The sequence below is a fragment of the Folsomia candida genome, unplaced genomic scaffold (assembly GCF_002217175.1).
Source record: "Folsomia candida strain VU population unplaced genomic scaffold, ASM221717v1 Fcan01_Sc004, whole genome shotgun sequence".
Taxonomy (NCBI): Eukaryota; Metazoa; Arthropoda; class Collembola; order Entomobryomorpha; family Isotomidae; genus Folsomia; species Folsomia candida.
Window position 1 is genome coordinate 6,569,003 of NW_019091196.1, and position 22,019 is coordinate 6,591,021.

At 40.8% G+C, this 22,019-nt stretch overlaps 5 protein-coding genes across 10 annotated transcripts; 2 read left to right on the plus strand and 3 right to left on the minus strand.

Moving 5' to 3' along the window:
- Window positions 1-313: 313 nt before the first annotated feature.
- Window positions 314-3,664, plus strand: LOC110848854 (5-hydroxytryptamine receptor 1A). 2 transcript variants are annotated; one of them, XM_022096189.2, is made up of 4 exons: window positions 314-728; window positions 813-1,481; window positions 1,589-1,782; window positions 2,464-3,664. In XM_022096189.2, the coding sequence occupies exons 2-4, from the start codon at window positions 939-941 to the stop codon at window positions 3,380-3,382; spliced, it is 1,656 nt and encodes a 551-aa protein (XP_021951881.1). In that variant the 5' UTR covers window positions 314-728; window positions 813-938; the 3' UTR covers window positions 3,383-3,664. The 2 variants fall into 2 exon arrangements, with proteins under 2 accessions (XP_021951881.1, XP_035706542.1); XM_035850649.1 differs by having other exon boundaries at window positions 314-1,481.
- Window positions 3,665-3,820: 156 nt separating this feature from the next.
- LOC110848396 (kynureninase) lies at window positions 3,821-7,122 on the minus strand. Its single transcript, XM_035850740.1, has 7 exons — window positions 6,999-7,122; window positions 6,820-6,824; window positions 6,433-6,740; window positions 6,115-6,362; window positions 5,710-6,052; window positions 5,249-5,500; window positions 3,821-5,191 (listed from the first exon to the last, which is right to left on the minus strand). The coding sequence occupies exons 1-7, from the start codon at window positions 7,014-7,016 to the stop codon at window positions 4,932-4,934; spliced, it is 1,434 nt and encodes a 477-aa protein (XP_035706633.1). The 5' UTR covers window positions 7,017-7,122; the 3' UTR covers window positions 3,821-4,931.
- A 42-nt stretch (window positions 7,123-7,164) lies between these two features.
- Window positions 7,165-11,164, minus strand: LOC110848395 (sodium-coupled monocarboxylate transporter 1). The gene is made up of 14 exons (XM_022095602.2): window positions 10,765-11,164; window positions 10,669-10,701; window positions 10,468-10,601; window positions 10,333-10,398; window positions 10,203-10,254; window positions 10,044-10,116; window positions 9,682-9,969; window positions 9,496-9,604; window positions 9,345-9,432; window positions 9,085-9,287; window positions 8,936-9,022; window positions 8,666-8,867; window positions 8,372-8,604; window positions 7,165-7,447 (listed from the first exon to the last, which is right to left on the minus strand). The coding sequence occupies exons 1-14, from the start codon at window positions 10,985-10,987 to the stop codon at window positions 7,316-7,318; spliced, it is 1,923 nt and encodes a 640-aa protein (XP_021951294.1). The 5' UTR covers window positions 10,988-11,164; the 3' UTR covers window positions 7,165-7,315.
- Window positions 11,165-12,387: 1,223 nt separating this feature from the next.
- Window positions 12,388-14,568, plus strand: LOC118435198 (protein draper-like). Its single transcript, XM_035850741.1, has 2 exons — window positions 12,388-13,484; window positions 13,826-14,568. The coding sequence occupies exons 1-2, from the start codon at window positions 12,854-12,856 to the stop codon at window positions 14,500-14,502; spliced, it is 1,308 nt and encodes a 435-aa protein (XP_035706634.1). The 5' UTR covers window positions 12,388-12,853; the 3' UTR covers window positions 14,503-14,568.
- Window positions 14,569-16,458: 1,890 nt separating this feature from the next.
- Window positions 16,459-21,800, minus strand: LOC110848397. 5 transcript variants are annotated; one of them, XM_035850738.1, is made up of 10 exons: window positions 20,492-21,800; window positions 20,006-20,402; window positions 19,832-19,909; window positions 18,182-19,715; window positions 17,969-18,109; window positions 17,734-17,907; window positions 17,440-17,662; window positions 17,342-17,359; window positions 16,966-17,281; window positions 16,459-16,903 (listed from the first exon to the last, which is right to left on the minus strand). In XM_035850738.1, the coding sequence occupies exons 4-10, from the start codon at window positions 18,591-18,593 to the stop codon at window positions 16,712-16,714; spliced, it is 1,476 nt and encodes a 491-aa protein (XP_035706631.1). In that variant the 5' UTR covers window positions 18,594-19,715; window positions 19,832-19,909; window positions 20,006-20,402; window positions 20,492-21,800; the 3' UTR covers window positions 16,459-16,711. The 5 variants fall into 5 exon arrangements, 4 of the variants coding, with proteins under 4 accessions (XP_035706631.1, XP_035706630.1, XP_021951298.2 ...); XM_035850737.1 differs by having other exon boundaries at window positions 18,182-20,402; window positions 20,492-20,556; window positions 20,661-21,800; XM_022095606.2 differs by having other exon boundaries at window positions 16,966-17,056; window positions 17,123-17,281; window positions 18,182-20,402.
- Window positions 21,801-22,019: the final 219 nt, after the last annotated feature.

A 22,019-nucleotide genomic window follows, 5' to 3' on the forward strand; every position in this document is an offset into this window, starting at 1 on the left:
TTATTCATTGTTATTGGCATTTCCGATAAGCAACAACTGTTTAACTTTTCCCTTCAAAAATAAATTTAAATATTTACATATGCATTCGTCACGGAAAAATAGCAAATCACCGACTCGAATAGATAGTCAGAAACCTTGTCCTTCATTTTTTTCGTGTCGTTTTTCGGGGAAAGATGATTAATTGTTTCATATCATTAATCGTAGTGTGGAGCTTATCGTGTTGATTATGTCTTTTGTTTACCAACCTCTATGATTTACATGTTCTATGTCCCCGTTCTTCTGTGGTTGACAGGAAATCTCACTTTGGTTCCGTCCTTGTCCTAAAAAGACCTTAAACTTTTGTAACTACGTTCATGACAAGGTTTCCTATTTATATTTGAAGGCCGTCAATTTCATAATCTTTTACACAAATTCTCATCCCGAGTTCGGCAGGGATTTCATTGACGCGTTGTCGTTAATAGGGAGAAGACTGCAGTGGTTCACATGTGGTATCGAATACCGTGGTCCTACTACTGACCTAGTGGAAAATCAACCTTGACTCCAACTGGTGTGGGGGAGTTTTATATTAAATAGAGCTTTAATTACGACTGCATGCATACCAACCAACCACAAAAGTGACCACAAATTAATTGGACGCCAACCGCTACAACCACCAACTATACTCGATCAGTACACTTAACCAACTACATACATAACTAACTATTAGTTAGTTATGACTTTGTGCACGAGTAAGTAAATTAGAGATTGGATTTAACCACTCATTATTATTGAATGAATCTCAGCCATCTCTCTTTACGTCTTCATGCTCTCAGTCGAAACCGGACGTCCTCCAAGAATGTTGTTGTTACCAAGCGTTCACGTCCACCACCATAAGAAGATCAGCAGCACCTCTTCCTCTTCTCCAGTATCTTAATTGCATCCCCCACTTTTTGGGGGATATGAACACACCAACGACGGAGACCTCTGCTAACGATGTCCTCCTCGGTTTCGCCACCCTCCTCCAAATTTCCGCTGTGGCGACCAACGCCCCCATTCTGGTCGTTATTTGGTCACGTCGCCTCCTTCGGAGTGCGTCGACACGATTTGTATTCTCTCTCTGTGCGGCCCACCTCCTCCTAAACTTATTTCTTGTAGGATGGGCGTGGTTCTTTGATCATGCGCCGTCCTCCCCGGTCCCCATTTTGGCTGGACTCGTCGTCCAATTAGCCTCCCTTGGGTTATTGACGCTAATTTCACTGGATCGCTACATAGCCATCGCGCGTCCCATGGAATGTAGAAATATCTTGACGCCAAAACGGGCTCTGCTTGGCATTTTGATCGTGTGGGGCGTTGCCTTGTTTGTCGTCGTCGTCCCGGGGTTAGCCCTCCTCCCGTATGAGGAGGACAGGTGGGTGTGGGGGGTGTATTTTGGTCTACTCTTGGGCGCGGCGACGATTGCGGCGATAACGTTGATGACGCTGGCGTATTCGTACATTTTTGCGGTGAGTTAATTATTTTGGTGATAATTTTGAAGATTTTTTTTGTAGGTTGAGTTCAAATTTTGTAAAATTTAGCTAGAGACTAAGGTAAATAGATTTTATTTTGACAGATCGCCCGAGAAAAGTGTCGCACCGTGCGTCTCGGTGAATTTCGCCAGGAAAGGGGCAGCATTTCGTCCGAATGGGGGACCTCGGTCGGTGGTGGGGGTGGAGTCATGCTTTCGCCGAGTAGTAAACCACTCCCCCGCGGTTCCTCGTCGCAATCTCTGCTCCACCGGCTTCTCCAGCAACGCCAGTCAGCTAGGTAAGAAGTAAGACATGTGATTTAACTCGACTTCCGGGTATTGGTGACCTCGGTAAATATAAATATCTATGACTTTGACCCTCGAGCTTGAGATGAGTTGTTAAGCTATTAAGCCACCACCACCAGCAGCATGTGACACCAAGAATTGTTAAGTCTTAGCATGCAGAACAACGCTTGCCGGCAGGGAGGTCATCTGGGTTGTGGTTAAATAGCAGCATATAGTGAGACCAGTCGACTACTGATCTTGTCTGGCCACTTGACCAATACTTTTTAGTTGTGCAATTAAGATCCCCTTTAGTTCCTTCCTTCCTTTACGCTGAGTCATTTAGGTACAAGTACAACAATGAACTTGTTTTACTATTGACGATGACAAGAAACAATCAGAGTACACAAGACGGAGGTTGTAATTTTATTAGTTGAGAAGATCTCAAGTTGAGATTACCTAGCTAGTCATGCATGTCGTCCAGATTTATCTGGTTAATTACTCTCCTCGTGGGTGAGTGGACGTATGTAAAAAGTGCTTCCATTGTTATCTTAAAATCTTACATTTGTCGAGACAAAAGGGTTGAGAATATGAATATTGTCAATATTGAGATGCGAAAGGTTGCCAATTTTTTCCACGTGTCCATTGTTCTTGAAAACTTGGCACGCAAAATTCATACTTAATTTTTTCCTTACCAGCCCACCCACTTCCATCCGCTCCGCCCCCTGTTCTCCCACCATGCAGCATAACGATGCCGGCCTACGTCGCGCCAAACGCCGCTGGCGAGCCTACCTCCGCCACAATTATAATTCGCCCAAAAAAACCGTCGCCACAATTTTATCCTTGATCGGATCCGTCGTCCTCTGTTCACTCCCTCCTGCCGTCGCGCTCCTCATATCCCCCTCACTTTTCGCCCCCATCCAAGCCCTCCTCCTCCCCCTCTCCTCCAACCTGCACCCCCTTCTTTACGGCATCCTCAACCGCGCCATTCGCCACCACCTCGTCCACGGGAAGAGAGCCTCGCTCCCAAAATCGTTGCGACGAAGGCTCAAAAACAAAGAAAAACCGAGAAAGATAAGCACCCTGGGAGAACTGAGGTCTGTTTATGTCCCTCCGTCACGAAGAGTGAGACCAACTCCATACATCCATCCGGGAAGTCGGAGAGGGTCAACGACCTCGGAGGAAGAGAGAGAAACACCACTTTTACAACCCATGGCCAGACCACGATTAGAAACGGGGTACATTGGTCAGTGGGGGAATAATAATAGGACCCCGGTCGTCGTCGTGGTCGAAGATGATGGCGACGAGGAGGAGGAAGAAGAGGAGGAGGTGGCAGCTCCACCACGAAAAAGCAGTACCGATTCTGGCGCAGATATGCATTTCAGTGAAGGCGAGGAAGACGTGGATAACGAATTGGAATCGAATCGCCTCACCGCCCTGTGTAATTATCTGTCCACGTCAAAGTCGGAGTCTGACCTGTGTTCTTATTTAGTGAGAAGTCGTGATAAGAATCACATTATGCCGGCGGATTTTACGACGAAATTGTCCATTTCGGCGGATGGGGATCTCAACCGTGGCGTGGGAAGGATAAGTATAGCTCCTTTGTTGAAAGGGTGATTAATTGATAAGAGACTCGATAAGAGCAATTAGAGGCTTGATAAGCATTTATATATATACAAGTATTTACATATTTATAAATATAGAAATTTTTTGGGTAGAGAGAATGCCAAATTAGTGTTAATCTTATTTTGATAAAGTTTGACGCCATTTAAAAAGAATCGATGTTTATAAAATACATAATCTCTTATTTCCAGATTGTGTCGTGATCAACGTCATATTTACAATTCATAAATTATTCTTTTATAAGTTTAGCAAATAAAAATCCAAAATTTGCCTCTCCACTTTTTAGCCCGAGTCAGGGCTTATGGAACCATCATGTCCGTCCGTCCGTCCGTCCGGCCGTCCGTCTGTCCGTCTTACGATAACTCTCGTTAAACTCATCCTATCGACTTGAAATTTGGTACACATGTAGTATGGGGCAAATGAGGAGTTAAGTTCGAAGATGGGCGAAATCGGTCAAGTGGTTGACCAGTGGGGGTCATATAGGTGGATGGGGTATTATGCATCAAAATTTCAAAATTGTCATAGAAGGCAGAAATTTGGCACTGAGGTTGCTAATGGTGTCTAATGAAAGAGTATGAATTTAAGTTGTTGGAAAAAATTTTATTTTGAAAGACCCTAGGGGGTGACCCATACTGATTTGTCAAAATCGTCATATCGAGTTGAAATTTGGTAGATAGGTTGCGTATGGGGTTTAAGGAAGAACATTAAATGAAATTGGTCAAATTTTTTATCTGGAGGGACCCGAGGGGGTGACCCATATCGATTTTTGATAATCATTTAATTGAGCTGAAATTTACCATTGACGTTTCTAATAGCTCCTAATGAAATAATATGAAGTTAAATTAGTAAAATTTTTATGTGGAGCGATCCTAGGGGGTGGCCCATACCGATTTTTATAAATTGTCTTAAAAAGATGAAATTCGGTATGGTGATACTTAATGGTCTCGTATGGAAGTATATCAAGTTAAAAGCGAACAAAGTGGAACCAGAGTAGCCTAGGGGGTGACCCATACCGTTTCTAAAAGTAGCTATTTTAAAAATTGGTAACTGATATTCGAGAAATTGGTCATACTTGAATTGGCGAGATGAGAAGAAATAACATTAAAGTGAAAGCTATTCATTGCGTTTTCTATACAGTTCAAAAAGCCACGCAAAAAGCCAAATAGGCAAATAGGAACAAATAGCAAAAAGGCTGACTTTTTGCACACACTGGTCACCCCCACTGGTTTGGAAAACGGGCGTAGACGACTAAAAGTTGGCGTGGTCCTGCAGGGTTAGATTAGCTTAATAAATGTAAAGTAAACTTTAAGATTTTTTTTGCCACGAGGACCCAGTGGGGTTTTTGGAATTGGTTAAAGAAGCTGCAATTTTGCAGCGACGATTGCGAATAATTCGCAATCGACAAAAATTTTCCCTTAATGACCGGTACCAACTACTATTAGTAGTTGGTTTGTACCGGTCACTTGACAAACATTTGGAAGAGGACTCTGTCCCCTGACTCGGGCTATATAAACACTGCACACTGTAGGTTTTTCACTCCTTATTAGTCCTTATTGAGAAGATTTGCTAAAATGTCGACAAATCTGGCCACATCGGAGAACGAATTATACAACGGATTCGGTGCCACCCGGAGTCGATCTGGTTCTCGAAAATCGCAAATCACACCGTGACCTTTTAAATCCTCAAGAACCTTTTTTGCCGGAGCAGTTGTAAATTCGAGGGTCAATTGGCAACCGCGCCGCTGTCCAGTGATCACTTTCACGGCACGAGGCAACCTTTGGCGGAGGAGCAGCTCCAATAAACCTGTCATAATTACTTAGAATAATGAGCTTATCGGGAAATGTTATGATAAGCACTTACCCGTGAGCAGGGCACTCTTTGCTCGAAACGATGTCATTCCCTTATCAAGTCGGGCATAGATGTTGAGCGAGGCTCGCAACGTGGCGAGGCAGAGAATGGGTGGGTTTGAGAGTTGATAACCCATGGCGCCCCCTTCCCATGGTTGGGTGGGGTCCATCCTGAATCGGGTACTCTTTTGACTCCCCCACCATCCACTTAGACGTGGCAGTGGGGTAGTCAAGTGGCGTTGATGGATAAAACATCCTCCGATTCCTGACAAAAAATGAGGCAAGTTGAGACCGTAAAGTTTTTAGACATTTTTAAAGGAAAGGTTTTAAAATTAGGGTATTTTATGAAATTTTATCGTTAGTCGATTTGAATTAGCGAATAAAGTATCAATTGTGTGCAAAATTTGGTTCGAAATTGTCGAAATATAAAAAAATCTCATTTTCCCCACTTTGCATAATTTTTGCCAAACTTACCTCCTGGTCCTGAATTGAGATATTTGTAGCTACACCAAACCGCAAAGTCGACATTCCATCCATGCAGATCGAGTTGCACGTTACCCGCTGCATGCGCCAAGTCAACGCCGAAAATGACGCCATGATTCCTCGCCTCCTCAGCTAGTAAGGCGACATCGAGAAATTGTCCCGTCAAATAGTGTACCCCTTCCACCCAGACGACTGCGATGGAATCTGCATTTTTCTCCAAAGTGGAAATCAAGTCCTCTTCTCGCAAAAGTTCTTCGCCTGGACGAGGTCCAATTATTATGAGACATTCGTCCGGGTCGTAGCCACGGAGGCGGATGTGACTTCGGAGAGCCATCTGCGTATAAAATTTCTTTTAAATTTCTGGAGACAAAATTTCCCTAAAAACTTATTTCATACCGTATCCGACGGAAATGCACTCGAATGCGTCAGAATCTTATTCTTATTCGGCGTCGGATTATAAAATGTGGCCAGCATCAGTTGAATATTGACCGTGAGTGAGTTCATGAGAACAACTTCGTCTACTTCGGCCCCCACGAGGTTCGCCATGTCCGCGATGCATACCTCATCCCACGCCGCCCAAGGAACCTGACCCTCCTCACCGCACAGCTGCGCTTCGACCCCCTCTTCCGACCATCGTTTCAATTCTAAAATTTATTTTTTTTAATTGTCAATTTTCACAATTTTTTCCAAAATTTTAAAATTCCCGAAATCCACCTTTCTCCAACAGCACAATCGCCTCCTTAGGTTGCAATCCGAGCGAGTTTCCACACAAATAAATCGCTTCCCCACCATCTTTTCCTTCTTTTCCTGCCGTGACCACTTCAACTTTTGGGATGTGAAACTCCCCCCGTAATTTTTTCAGGGGGTCGTTCTCATCCAATTGTCGGACAAGTTCTTCTACCCCGACCGAATCAAGCCTGGTTTTTAACCCGTTATTCATTTCCAGTTGAATTATGTAGTTCGTCTCGGCTCTCACGGTATTAAAAGACTGTGAGGCGTCATATTTTCTCTTTTTTATCGTCCTGGTGGTCATCATCATAAATATTTTGTACAGTAGAATCAATAATGTGAACAACGCTTATCAGCCACGCCACGCCTCACCTGCACTGTAAAAAAATGCGGCAGCTATTGTAAAAAGGATTATACGGTGGAAAACAACTGAACAAATATTATTAAGTCCAGGTTACACATTAAAGTGTCATTATCTCCACGTCACGTGACACTTTATTGCTCGTCTTACCACCACACACCATTAATTTAACTAACAAAATCAGTGTTACCTTAATGCTGACGGTCATAAATTTGCTACAACATCACAATGCGATCTTTCAAGTGCGATTTGCTGCCTGGAGAGAAAATCCGTCCTGCTTAATCGTTCGTTTTTATATGGTTTTGATTAACGTGGGATTTATTTATGTAAATTTTTTCGACTTAAGTATTACTGGATGACTTATGTAGATTATATTTATTACCCATTTATTACATAACTTTTAACTCAGAGATTGATTTCATAAATTGATATAAAAACTACTTTTAATTTAATTTTATAAAAATGTGTTACAATAATATTTGATGGGATTTTTGTTTATTTAGTTGTTCACAACTTTTCGACTGCGCTGAGTTCGTCGCGATCCTCCAAGTTGGGATTGTACGGTGGTGGGGGTGAGGTTGCCGATATTGTGCTTAACTTTTTCTCGGAAAGAGATCCATTAGTGGTCGGCCTTGACGTCTGGAATTTAGTAAAAATTTGTACACGAGATTAGTCTGGGTGAAATTTTGAGGTACTTGAGTACGCTGTACGTCTGAAAGTACGACTTAATTTAGCCCGATCCAGTGTCATGACTAATACCACGTGGTACCTCCGGTGAAAATATGTTTAATACTGTATTTGGTCACTATTTAATTGTGTAGATACTACAAATACAGTTGGGAACATGGGATTGTACATATGGACGAACTGACATGGCGATTCCATGAACCTTGCCTCAATCAAGAATCTTGATTTAAGATAATACCTACACATTTATTTGCAGGACGTGTGAATGCACATATGTAAATATATGCTAATTTGGCATACACGCAAATAATTGTGTACGTACATACATATGCAAGTAAGAAGGTTCGAGAAGCGTTGAGAAGCAAAAATAGTACTCCACCTTAGGTACTGGCAATAACAAGAAACATTTGATTAAATTTGGTGATTAAGAAGTCTGACTGAAACGAGTTTTGGAAATAATTTTCTACTTCTGGCGGGTTTGGTATGGAAAATCCTTAAGTGGTACAATCAATTCAATTATTGAAATTGTACTAGTTTTGTAATTAATTAAGTACGTGTATTTTTTTAGTACTTAAACTGCACTATAATTTACACATTGATATTTTTACGTATCGATATTATGACCACAGTTTTATCCTAGCAGACATGCGTCATATTGCAATACCTAATCTCATCCAATTTCACCACAACTACATCAGATTCACCGATTATTAACTCAAATTGATACACAAGCTTGAATTATCCATACAATTTCGTTCGATCGATTAAATATTTTTGCATGGATTATTTTACATGAATTCTACATCAATTGGATTTTCTCTACGTATTCAAATTGTGTCAATCATTTAAACTTTAGAATATGAAATTGGTAATTACCTTCACCGGCTCTTTGTAATCTTCCGGCTGCATCAACCTTGCCATTTCATTGGGAAAGAGTTTTGTCCAAAACCAAATGAAGCAGTCACTGATGCAATCTCGTCGTACCGGGGGATCACTATTTATCCCGATAAGTTGCGCCACGGCGGAGAAGAAGAGACCAAAGATAAGCGTCCCTAAAGCTCCGATCAGTGGGAAGAAGAGGTACGAAGTGGATACAAATTGGATATATCCTGAAAAAGCAAGGTTAAGATCTTATCATTTATCCAAGCTTCAAATTTTCCATAAAAATACCTGACGAATCTTCAAAGCCATCCTTCCAACTGTCCCAACGGGCCGGATTGGTAGAATTTTTCACGTTCGGTAACCCCACACAATTTGCAGTTGAAAGTGACATTGCTTGATCGGGAAGATTTCCTGCGGCTTGTTCCACCGCTGAACCGAGACCGATAACCGTGGCGAAAATGTACGACGCCAGCACGCCAGCTAAGGCGCCCTACAGATGAAGAAGCCATAATTTATCAACATGTATCGACACGCATGGCGAAAATGCTGTCTTCTTACCCATGAATTCGCCCACGGAAACACCATCGCCAACGTGAAAATGCCCAGGGTTGGACCGAGAAGCATACCAATTAATGAGATAGCGGCCTAAAAACGAAGTCACAAGTTAGCCGAGTCACGATATTCTGGGCGATTTAAGTCTGACTCACCGGAAAAATGTCACCCATTCCTCTCGCGATGAAGACGAATCCGAATGAGAGGACGCCCGAGATGACGCAGATGGCTCGCGACATGTTGAACAAGGTTTTTGTCGAGCAGTCGGGTTTGATTCGTTTGATGTAGTCTTCCGTAATGATGGCGGCCAAGGCGTTTAACCCGCTCGACACGGAAGAAAGACTAGCACACGTTATGCCTGCCAAATATAAACGTTTAATACGTGCAATTTATTCGCCTGTAATTTAAAATTTACCTGCCACGAAAATTCCTGGAAGGCCGGGATAATCGCCGAGAATGTCCATCACGAACAGGGGCAGAATTTGATCGGAGGCTTCCACCAACTGTAAAATATTTACTTTATGATTGATGATAAGGCAGGCTTATCTTGATGTGAGTCAACATACATTCGCCCTGATGGGGTCGCAGTCTACATACTTGGCGTAGATGATGAGCCCAGAGACAGTGCAGAGGAAAATGGTAATGGTGAGTGCGACATAGTTGATAATGAGTGCTCTGTGTTCATAAATCATAATTTAAATTTTTACAAATTTTGAAAATTCTCATAATTTGTGAAAAAAATTGTCCCTCACTTTTTCACCGTTTTCATATCCGGCATACTCGCATATCTCTGAATGTTGGCTTGCGTACCGCCGAAAAGGGTCAAATAAAGGAAGTAGCCACCAAAGAGGACCGACCACACGGAATGTCTCGTCCTATGGTCTGGATCAAATCGGAAAAATTCTACGCGACCAGAATCCTCCAATTTCGACCAGATGTTGGAAAAACCAAGGTCCGCAATCCCTTTAATGTCCACGATGGCGATGGACACGATCATAATGATGGCTTGGAGGGCGTCGGTCCAAAGAACGGCGCGAAACCTGTGGCATATACGCAACGATTTGTAAATCAGTGATTCGTATCAACTGATAAGTAACGCTTGAGTATTAAATACCCGCCAATGGACGAGTAGAAGATGCAAATCACGAAAATGATCCCCACCGAGAGGATTGTATCGAAACCGGTGACTGTTGTGGGTAGTAATAATATACAAATTAGCGTCGAATATCTACATAGATAAGAGAATAGCTTATCTATTATACAAATCACTTACCCTGGTTTAGGGCCAAGCTTGGTCCGTACACGACGAGGGACATGTAGAAAATCTGGAAAATATGACGCAAAAATTCGTCACCTTTGACCCCGTTGACTGACCACACTTTTCACTAAATGCTGATTATTACCAGATAAAGACAATTAATAATTGAGACGACCAATCGGACTGGAAAGTTGAATCGAATCTCGAGGAGCTAAAAAATTAGTACATAATCAATTAATTAATATGTAATTAATTTACAAAGTGCAATTATGTTATTCACCTCATACGCAGAAGTGAGATTCAGTCTGAAATATACAGGAACGTAGATATAGTACAAAGCGAAACTCATCGGAATAAAGGCGATGATGATGATGAGATATTGCGTCCCGTAAAGATAAGTCTCGACAGGGTTACCTTTTTAATCAATAACAAATTAATTAGCTGCCCACAATTAAACTTTCCACAACTTATTTCTACTTACCAAGCATCGTGATTGCCGACACGAAACTGCAAACTGAACAAAAAAACCTTATCAAGATTTCTACCATTTCCCTAAACTTTTCAAAATCCAACTTACCCAGTGACAGCGCCACCGGCCACGCCGACATGCGTCTCCCTCCCATAAGAAACTCCTCATTATTTTGCTCCCTTTTCGAAAAGAATCCGAAAAACACCCCAATTCCGGCTGAGATGATGAGCACAACGCCAAAAACGGCATACTCTGGCCAACCAAACTTGCCTTTCAAGACCTCCAACAGCGTCGAAGCCGTCGTGGTCTCGGGGAGCGGTGAAGATGACATCTTGCCTCGTCTGGTCTGTTCGTCATAATGCTTGAGCGAAATAAGATCGCGCACGAGGGGCGGGCGTCGGACGCTAATTTGCTGATTATTATGTATGTATGCAGTAATATTGAATAATGGGATTATTTAGGAATTCCTCAAGAGATAAAATAAAAAATTAGATAGGCGAAATTAATGTATAAGTTTAATGGGTCGGATGGCGTGGGATAATTAAATACACATTTACAGATAATTATATAAATGGGTGCATTTAAGTATGTATATCATTCTGCATCTGGATGCCAATTTGTGTAAGTAAAGTATTGTAAAGTTCGTGGAAATGAGGCGAGGAATTTGTGTAGCGGGAGGGGATCAGGTAAAACAATAGCGGGGGAGATTTACTCGATTGAGCGATCTGGTTAGATCGTGATAAGGTCGGATTAGAACTTTATTTCTACGAGGGTAATTGACGCACTTGATTCAACGCAGACTCATCAGGACGAGGATAATGATAATGCTTGATAAATGTAGTAAGTTTTATGAGACATGGACATGACCCTGAAATGTGTGTACATATGTGCGAACGGGTGTGACTCGGCATACGTAGAGAGGTAAGTGAGTAATTGTAAAGTGCAGACTTGATAAGCCCGAACCATTTTAAATATTTGCGTGTTTTTAAAACCTATGACCTCGGCTAATATTTTGCTAAAGTTTCATCTTACTCGTTATCAGCAAGTTGTTCATGTTCCAAAATTTTGCAGGTTGCAAATTTTCGAACCAATTTGTAGAACATTGTCCAGCAGTGTGGGTCACATTGTTGAGTGGTGATGGGTTCCACTGGCAAAAAACTAGGTACTACTTACGTACACCCAACCACTTTTTGTAAAAAGTTTTCAAGTCGCTAGGATAATTTTCAGACAAATTATTTCAGTACAGTCAGACGGACGCGCATATGGATTTCATAAGGCCTGACTTCACCCAAAAATAATCAGTCAGTGAATTGACATTGAAACAGGTACATATACAAACTCAATCAATCAATATATTTGATTGATCGAGTTCACTGAAATCCATTTTGAATGAGAAGGTGACGATGAGGTGTGTGTATCTGCAATAATTTGTGTATTACGTAATTTTACACACGGGTGGTGCTTAAATACATAATCCAGTAGAGAAGAATGGTAAAATTTTATTTGCGGTATTTCACCCTAAGTTAGCCGTGTTTTATAAATATCTTTACGTCACGTCACGTGGAAAATAAGTGATCATCGCTGTATCCTTGCAGTGAGAATTTATATAAATAACTACCTAAAAGTTTATGGGGCACGATTACAATTCATGACCATTGATCGTGTTAACTTATGTAATCTCATAATATTATGAGATTATTATTTAATAATACTAATAAAAATATAAATTACGAGACCACCCAGAAATCGGGGCATCTTTTTTGCTCAAATTTCCATACACTTTCTCCAGCAGGTCGTCTTCCAGAAGAAATCTGGCTTGTTACAAGTCTTACAAGAATTTAGTATGGCTTCAATACTTACGTATTTATACAGCTACAAATTTAGGATGTTTATATGCTGTAGGACAATGACACATTCCATCTCTTTACCCAGCATCATTAGCGCACATGTTTATTTATTTACTTGGAAGTATGTGTGCATGTATGTATCACGATAACCTCATCTGACCCAGAGAATCCACTCAATTCTGGACTTGCAATAAATAATTTGCCCATAATTCGACTCCTCCATGTATTTATTAACTAATTCACCCAAAGGTCACACTTCCCCAAACAGTTTGATCTTCCGTCAACTGTTACATTTTTTTCCATTCACGGCAGAAAATAAAATTAACCCGTAAAAAAAATTCAAATTCAAAATGTACCCAACCACCAACCTAACCGTCCTCTTCACCATTTACGCCCTCCTCCCCAGCCCAACTTCCTCCACGAGGGCGACATTCGGCGAATTTTGTGACAATCGAACCATCCGGTGTGACTCGGCGGCCTTTCTCACATGTCGAAACGGCACTTGCACCTGCCTCAAATCGGACGCCATGACGTTCTCTTCCTCCCAATCGAGCTGTGTCGCCTTGGCCGGCGAAAAGTGCAAATTTACCGTTGTCGAAGAATTCCGCAGTTGGTTGGAAGAGGTTGGTTGCGTCCAAAATGCGAAATGTTCCCCCTCTTCGGGAATCTGTGCTTGTGACGCGGGTTTCATGGAAATGCCCGAATCCGGGGTGTGCTCCCCGAAACGGGTGTTTGGTCAAGGGTGCAATTCCAACGGGGAGTGTCGCGATGACCTCAAATGTGTCCAAGGTCAGTGCAAGTGTGATCCGGAGCAGGCCGTGTATGATTTTGAGCAGCAGCAATGCGTCGGTCTGGCGGATGCGGCTTGTTTAAATGAACGCTGTACGGAGAACGCGATCTGTCGCGGGTATTATGGCGGACATTCGATCGACAGTTATGAAGAGTATTCGGGAGAGGATACGAAGTGTGTGTGTTCTCCAGGTAAGGATGGAGATGGGTTTGATTACATATTTATTTTGTAGGGATATGATGCAATTCGGTGATTTTTCGTTTAAAAAATCCAACATTTGCATACGGAACATATCGTTGGGTTAATTAAGAAATATATTTCGCCAATTTCCTTTTTAAATTTAAAACTAATTTTTTCACACTAATTTTCAGGTGCATAATTGTTTTGTGTATGATTTCATGCAATTTGTTGCCTTTTCGCTTAAAAATTCAACATTTACAACATATCGTCACCCAACTAAGAAATATATTTCTTCAATTTCATAATTTGAAGTTCAATTATTTTAACTAATTTTTTCCCCACCAATTTTCAGGCTACACAAAATCTCCCGAAGGCCTCTGCCAAGTCGGTCATGGCGGCGCGTGCGACCTGAACACGCAATGTCTCGACAAACTCAAATGTCAAGAGGGAACCTGCACCTGCCCCTTCCAAGGTCACCAAACCTTCCAAGAAGCCTACCAAGACTGCTACAGTCTCATCGGGGGACCCTGCACGCCAAATATTTCGCCCAAAAACGAATCCTCCTCCTCCTTCACGCACTGTGTCAAACCTGCCATTTGTCTGCCAAATGGCCACTTCCGGTTCGAATGCGCTTGTCCGGAGGGGATGGTGGAAAATGCGGAGCGTTCCTGCGATCTGACCCAGGGACGAATTTGCTCCTCGGAACGTTCCACCTCGGGAGGAGGAGGACAATTAAAATGCGACACGTTGGCCCCTCTCTTTTGCATCCAGGGGAAGTGTCAGTGCGAAGATGAGTTCAAAATTTATGACCCCCTCGCCAAAAGATGTAGAGGTTTGGTCGGGTCAAACTGTGACCGGGGCGGACAGCTAGCCGACAACAGTTTTTGCGTGGATGGAGCTTTCTGTAAACAATTTCGAGGTTCGGATACCAAAGGGAGGTGTGAATGTTCAAAGTATTTTGTCGAGTTGAGGAACAGGACGTGTTCCGTGGTAGAGGTGAATAATAATAATATGCTTTTGCGGGGATGAAGTTAAATAATTTGGAATATGTTTAAGAATTTTGTACGTTTTGTAATAAAAAAAAGTATGCAAATATTTGTGAAGTGTTGTGTTACCCGATCAACAAAAATTATTACTTTTGCGTCAAAGTAACGCATCCATGGTGAAAATTTTTAACAAACAAAAAAAGGCGTGATTATTGCATAAATTTTGTGCTAAGTTTGGTGTGCACCGTGAGACATGCTAAATTTGCATTAAAAAACTGTAACCTATGGTTGAAAAATTATTGCACCCAAACGTGCTGAGATATTGCGTAAAAATACCGCACCAATATCTCGTCAATACCCACATTACATGAGGCGTTAAAATCATGCAATTTATACGCAATGAATGGTGGGTGCGAAGAGACAGGCAACGCGCGAGAGTTTGAATCTAAGAGAAGCGTGGTATTTCCTTTTCTCTCCCACCCTCGCAGTCTCGTAAATTCCCTGTTAATTTAATTCCCTTTTAATTTATCTGTTGTCTCAATGTCGCCAAAAAATATTACATAATTGAATTCCCCCCTGATAAATACAATTCAGTGCCTGTGGAGCTTGTTCCAAGTCACTGGGTTATCCCCGCAGAGATAGTTTGTCTCTGGCCACCAAACTCTGGGCCAAGTATTAGAAATTTGATAAAAAAGGGCACTGCTATTCCTGATGTCAAGTGGGGAAGAGTTAGCTACGCCAGGATTATTGGGAATTACGGTAAATAGCTATTTAATTCAAATTATGAGAAGTCATTCCAATTATTTTACATTTACTAACAAATATCATTATCTTAGATGATTATGAAGTTGCGACAAAAAAACTTCAAGTAGCCGAGGACACTTCCAACTTGGAAAGTGAAACAGAACCAGAAAGCAGATTAAGGAGCAAGAAGATAATTCCCGATATTCAGCCCAGCAGCACACGAGGGGATGTAACGTCTTCATCCGATGAGGAGGATAGCGACGCGAACAAAAACAGTCCTCCGTCTGGCTCACTTCTGGATAATTTGGAGCTGGGTAGGCTTATAATACTGCCACAAATATTTTATACTAATCGTTATGGTGATGCTTTTTAGACCAACCATTGAGCATTCCTGAAATAATTCCCGAAACTGAAGAGCAAAGCAATCTAGAAGTAGGAAATCAAGTTGAAACTGGAGACACCTCTTTTGTTGTTGTAAATTCGCAGGAGTTAAATGATTTACGGCTGTTGATTTCAAGTGAGTACAAGCAAAATAATTTTATTAAAATTGATGTATTATGTTAACGCTTTGTAATCACGTTGCAGGGACAACGCAAAGTGTGCTACTGTGGATGAAGTTCTAACCCTGCAGACTTATTACACCGCTTTGTAGCATTAATTTCACGACGTCACCGGTCAAAAAAATTTTTTCCTCCAAACTGGTCCAAAATAAAAGTCTAGCATGGGAATAGTATAGAAAAATTATTTTTAGCGTTCTATGACCCCTGGGTCATGAATTAAGGGCCCCTGAAGGGTCAAATAGCGTTCCCTGATAACCCCATGCAAATGGGGTATCAAATTAATCCCCTGGACCAGGGGAACCAGAAAAATATTTTTATAAATTTTTATGACCCTTGAGTCGTGAACTAGGAGCCCTTGAAGGGTTAAATATCATTCCCTCACAACTAAAGGCAAGTGGGGTATCAAATTAATCCCCTGGACAAGGGGAACCCAAAAAATATTTTTCTGGATTTTTTTGACCCTCAGGTCAAGAGTTAAGGGCCCCCGAAGGGTCAAAATAGTAACCATGGTAACCCCATGCAAGTGGGGTATCAAATTAATCCCCTGGCAAAGGGCAAGCATAAAAATATTTTCCTGAATTTTTTTGACCTATCGGGCAACAGTTAAGGGTCCCTGAAGGGTCAACATAGTAACCATGGTAACTAAGGTGAATGGGGTATCAAATTAATCCCCTGGACCAGGGGAATCAGAAAAATATTTTTTGGTTTTTGTGACGTATAGGTCAAGAGTTAAGGGCCCCTGAAGGATCAAATAATAACTTATTGTATTTTACTAAACGGGACATTATTTTAAAGTTTTCAGTTTTGCAAGAATGTTAAGTAGAGAGGGGTAGGCATATTTTTGAAAATTTCGTACAAATTTAATGAATAATAATTCTTAACACTATGTACAAATCGGATTCACTATTTATAATATTTATTATGTATTGAATCCATTGAAGTTAAAATCTAGGTTGATTCTGGTGGGAAGGTTAATCTCCTCCTAGAAGTTGCACATTCTTCTTCAGGCAAGTCTTCTTCTTCCCCAGCCTGTGAGTATTCAATATCATTGTGTATTTGCATTCGGAATCTATCAACTACTTCGTCAACATCGTCAGGGTCCTCATCTTCGTCGTCAGACACATCATCTGCTGCTGTAATCTGTATATTATGTATAAGTTATGTATTTTTTTACTAATAGTTTACTGTCACCAAGAACTCACTCGAATGGGGTTGGCTGAAGCTACACGTGTTTGGAAGTCATCAAGGAAGTCATCAAAATGTCCATCATTTTTCCAATACTCGTCCTCCAATCTATTTACAATAATAATGTAGAAATTGCGAATTATTCCCATAATAGCGAATCTTGGTTTTACGAACCGGTGCACATGTTTGATGTGTTTCTGCCATTGTTCCTTTGTGTATGTTGTCATAATTCTCTCAGCCTCAGCTTGTGCAAACTCAGCGGTCCCCTGTGTGTTTGCAGCCCTAACTGCGTGCTTGATGTCTTTCCACACGTACTCAATTGGGTTCAAGTCGCTAAAAATAGTTATTACATGAATATTCTTATTACCGTTACCTATGATTACCAGTTCTTACCAGTTATATGGGGGTAATCTGGAAAATACGTAAATACAGTGTTTAAATAAATATTACAAATTATTAGTAAATTACCCATGAATAGAAAATAACTTTACCGGACAACAGTGTTTCCATATTTCAATGCCTCCTTATCCACAATGTAATATTCATTTCCGTTTTTAAGGTCTTGAACCATTTTCCATAATTCAGGTCGTCTCATTTGCTTTACAGGTTTTAGTTTCAGCTTTTCAGGGCCCTCTAAATTATCATTCAGCCAGTCGTATAGCTCTTGTTTTCGGGATGTAGATTTTGGGGCTTCCTTGGTGCTGTGATACGGAGCTGACAAATTTAAATAAATGAAATTCAAATTAAAATGGAATTTACAAATACAAATTATTGGATGATATTACCGTTATCAATAACAATTATGCATGGACCATAATTATCTTTTATCTTTTGATTAAGATCCTTCCACCAAGCCATGTAAGCGACACCGTTAACGTTTGCGTGGTAATCCATCTGGACTTTCTTCTTTGATACTGGATATACCTTCATAGCGCCAGGTACGAATCCATCCTCTCCACCTGTGAAGATAATTATTATTTTGAAATAATTTCCTATTTAATGTGGATAGTTGAACTGCACCTGCATGCATCACAATGATACGTGGTCCTCTAGAAATTTTCGGGTTTTGGAAGGAGTATAAAGCCGCTTCATGAAATGACTTTGGTGAATTAATAACCCAGCCTTTTCCAGTTCTAGCATAACTATCGACCCACGTTTCATCTGAATAAATATAATGCATTAATAATTATATTAAATTAAATTAAAACATTTTTGATATTTAATCAGCCAAACCTGTGTAGACAACACATTTTGGGTTCTCGGACTGACGATTTTTAATCATTACGGACAGATATTCATATCGCTTCTGCACGATGTCTGATCTCATGAGGATAACTGCTCGCTTATCAACAGTTTTGAATCTAAATCCTAATTGCTTAATGAGTTTTCTTAACGTCCACTTGGAACATTTGAACGCTGTAAGAGTTTCTCCTCGGGCTATCCGACCATCTTCTTCTTCCTTGACTTCCTCCATCAGTTTTGTGTATACGTTATGCATTGTTGGTGCTTGATTATTAGCATAGAATTGATGAATGATTCGTTTAACGTGCTCAGTTCGGAAGTCGTCAAACTGATCCATCACTGGCGTTGGTCTAATACGTTTCTTACCAGGTGTTTTTATACTATTCGTTTTGTAATTCTCCATTGTCTGATAAACTGTTCTCTCTCCAATTCATAGAATCTGGCTAGTTTTGGTGACAGAGTTTCCTGTTAGTATTTCACACTGTACCTGGTTACTGTCAAAGAATACTTTGGCGTTGACAATTAACTTTTGAGCTGTCGCCTGTAGTGAAACACCAAGTAGTTGGAATGGGAGTTTAGTATTTGGTTGTTTACAGTCGTTTTTCGCTTTCGGTGTTGCTTTCTCAATTTCAAAGGCTAATTGTTGCATAGGAAAACTCGTAGGACTGCACCTCGAAAGACTAAGGTAAGGTTTGGTTCCATCATTCCGTCTAGGAACATCAGATAAAGGAATTCGCATTTCACCTTCCCCCAATACCTGTTCTTTAGCTCTGAGAAGGGAATAGAAATATCCACACTCAGAATCCGGACAAGGAGGACCAACAATTAGGACATCTTGAATGAACTCGTTTATAAGGTTCATCTTTTCGTCGTTTATGGGGGTTGGGAGATAGCCTACCGTGTCACTGCCGGGTGGAACATTTTGGATTAGTGAAAAAGATTGAACTGCTTGATGAAATTGCCCTTGATTGTGTCCGAAGTGAAGTAAAATTATGCAGTACGTCAATGACTCGGCAGGTAAGATTCCTTCGAGATGGTCACTAGTAATCTGGCTGTCAGAAAACAACATATCTGGTGCAACTTGTTTCGATCCGAGGACAAAGTAGAAATTTTTTATTTTGCGTTGCGTAGTTTGTTTCTCTTGTATGATTGAGAAGATCTTGTTCTGGAAAGATGCGTACATTACTTGGTGGATAGTCATCCCGCCCACAAGGATTATTTCAACGAATCCGTTAAGTGAATTAGTTTTTGGAGGACGAGCGCAAATACGAACATGTTCAATAAACGAAATCTGGTTATCATCATTCTTGGTTGCAAATTCGTTCAAAATCATCCTACATCCCCCTTTGTAAGGGGCCGTTGGGTAAATGTCTGTTCCCACACATGTATCTTCACCTTCTGTACTCTTGGATGCATACTCTGTATTTGAAGTGTCCATTGGTGATTCACCGCCAGGAGCTGACCCTTCCCCTAACTCTTCACGTTGTCCACAGTGCCCACGTTCATCATCTCCATCACCATCCTCCTGTATTGATCAGAACAAAAACGTACATGAGCTTGTTACTACAATAACAATTTCACGATGTCCCCCACAACATCCGCGGTCGCTGCTATTTATAAATATGTTGCAATATTTCTCACAAGTGCGTCTGCATTGGTGTCCATTTCATCCACATTTGAGCATGGCATGACGAGGGAATTCATGTCAGACTGTTTTTGCTAAAAGTGATAAACTTGTATGAAATGCGTCTGTGCTCTCAGACAATAAATCGATGAATCTGAGCTAGCATTAATAGTGCAAAAATATAATCTTACATCGATATGCGGTGGATTACATTAGTTTCTGGATCCACCGTGTAGCAGCTCCCTAGCCAAATATTTTGCAGAATACTTATCCACTTTGACTCCTGAGCTTGGCCTTCCCAGATGGCACGAGCAGTTGTTAGTGTTCCTGCTGAAGTTTTATCGTACACCGTTTCATGTGCAAAATGCAAAGTTAAACTGGGATAAAATCCTGCTGGGTAGAAATATAAGAAGGATGTATAGGACCCTCCAATTTGACTTTCGAAATATTTTTTGGCACTCATTGCGGCCGCAAAAAGTGGGAACAGATCTTTTCGATGTAATTGCACAGTAGTTAGAAGTGCCTCGTCTGCCTCTGATGGTAGAACCCCTAGCAAATAATCGACGTCATGTTTGCGGCATGCTGCATCTCTGAATAATATCAACACAAAAATTATAAAATTAATTTTCACAAATTTGACTTGGTTAGTGTATGAGCATAAATTGGGCAACAATTACCAACAGCATTTATTGGGCCACCGAGATCATCCTGCTTCTCAATATCGGTGGCAGGCCCGCAATATCTTAATTAATACCAATAATAAAATTATGTTAATAAAGAATCATTTCATAAAGATTCCAATCGCAACTTTAAAAATAAAAAAACTCATCCAAAATAACCAATTACCTATATCCAGGGAGATTGAAAGGTAATCCGCTTGGCGCCTTTTTAACTTTAGCTTTCTCCAAGGAAAGTATAATACCACGTGGGCGTCGGAGAGATCCAGGATGGAAAAATGCATCTTGACGAAGATGAAAGCAAGATGGCAATTTACCTTCGTTGGTAGGAATAAACGTGTGCTTTCTGGCAAAGAAGGCTGAATGCAGGAGACTTGTGTAGTTGAACCTGATGCATGATATTTGGTTGCACAGAATTAGAACTGTGCATGCAGAAGGAAGAGGAGTAGTGCCTTGAATAGCTTTAGTTACTGCTTGCTTGGTGGTACAGTTCTTCGTTTCAGCCGCTATATTACAATAAGTGTCACTAATTTTTTCCTGAGTTAAGTCGGATAGTTTATTGGATGGAAATGTGTGGTTGGCGTTTGAAATTGTGATGTTATTTAGTAGATAACGGCTGGCATCCACGAAACTTTTAAAATAAAAAGTTACATAGCTTTCACTTCCCCATATCCGTATCTTTTTATTTTCATACTCTACTTCTTCAATTTTGATAGTGTCACTGAAGAACATAACAGTTTCATTAATTTCCATACACATCGTTTGATTACATATCAGAAATCCACTGCAATTGGATGGTAATGTCTCCTTGAACCAGATAACCAATCCACCCAGGTTATCCGTCTCATCACACACAACTTTAACCTGTTTATCTATTTCTATTTTATCGACATTCGCGCAACTTTTACCACAAACACAATGAACTATATATAACACATACAGTGTTCCATAAATTAAGTTATGCAACGTCATCTTCAATTTTAAAAATTAATAATTGAGCGGATACCAGTAAGTACAAACTCCAAAACTTAAATTTCAAAATGTCGACTGGAGAAGCCAGCAAGGATAAGGGGTCTCCCATCACCTCATATATTTATAATGCATCAGTTTTTAGGGGATATTCATCACCCCAACCATTAACCCAATCCTTCCCCAAACAAGATGGTGCATAAAGATATGTATATAAGAAAGGGACCAGTTTATACAAACATAAGTATGCTGCCTGAGACAGGATATGAAGCCTGGTTACCATGGTTACTATGTTGACCCTTCAGGGACCCTTAACTGTTGCCCGATAGGTCAAAAAAATTCAGGAAAATATTTTTATGCTTGCCCTTTGCCAGGGGATTAATTTGATACCCCACTTGCATGGGGTTACCATGGTTACTATTTTGACCCTTCGGGGGCCCTTAACTCTTGACCTGAGGGTCAAAAAAATCCAGAAAAATATTTTTTGGGTTCCCCTTGTCCAGGGGATTAATTTGATACCCCACTTGCCTTTAGTTGTGAGGGAATGATATTTAACCCT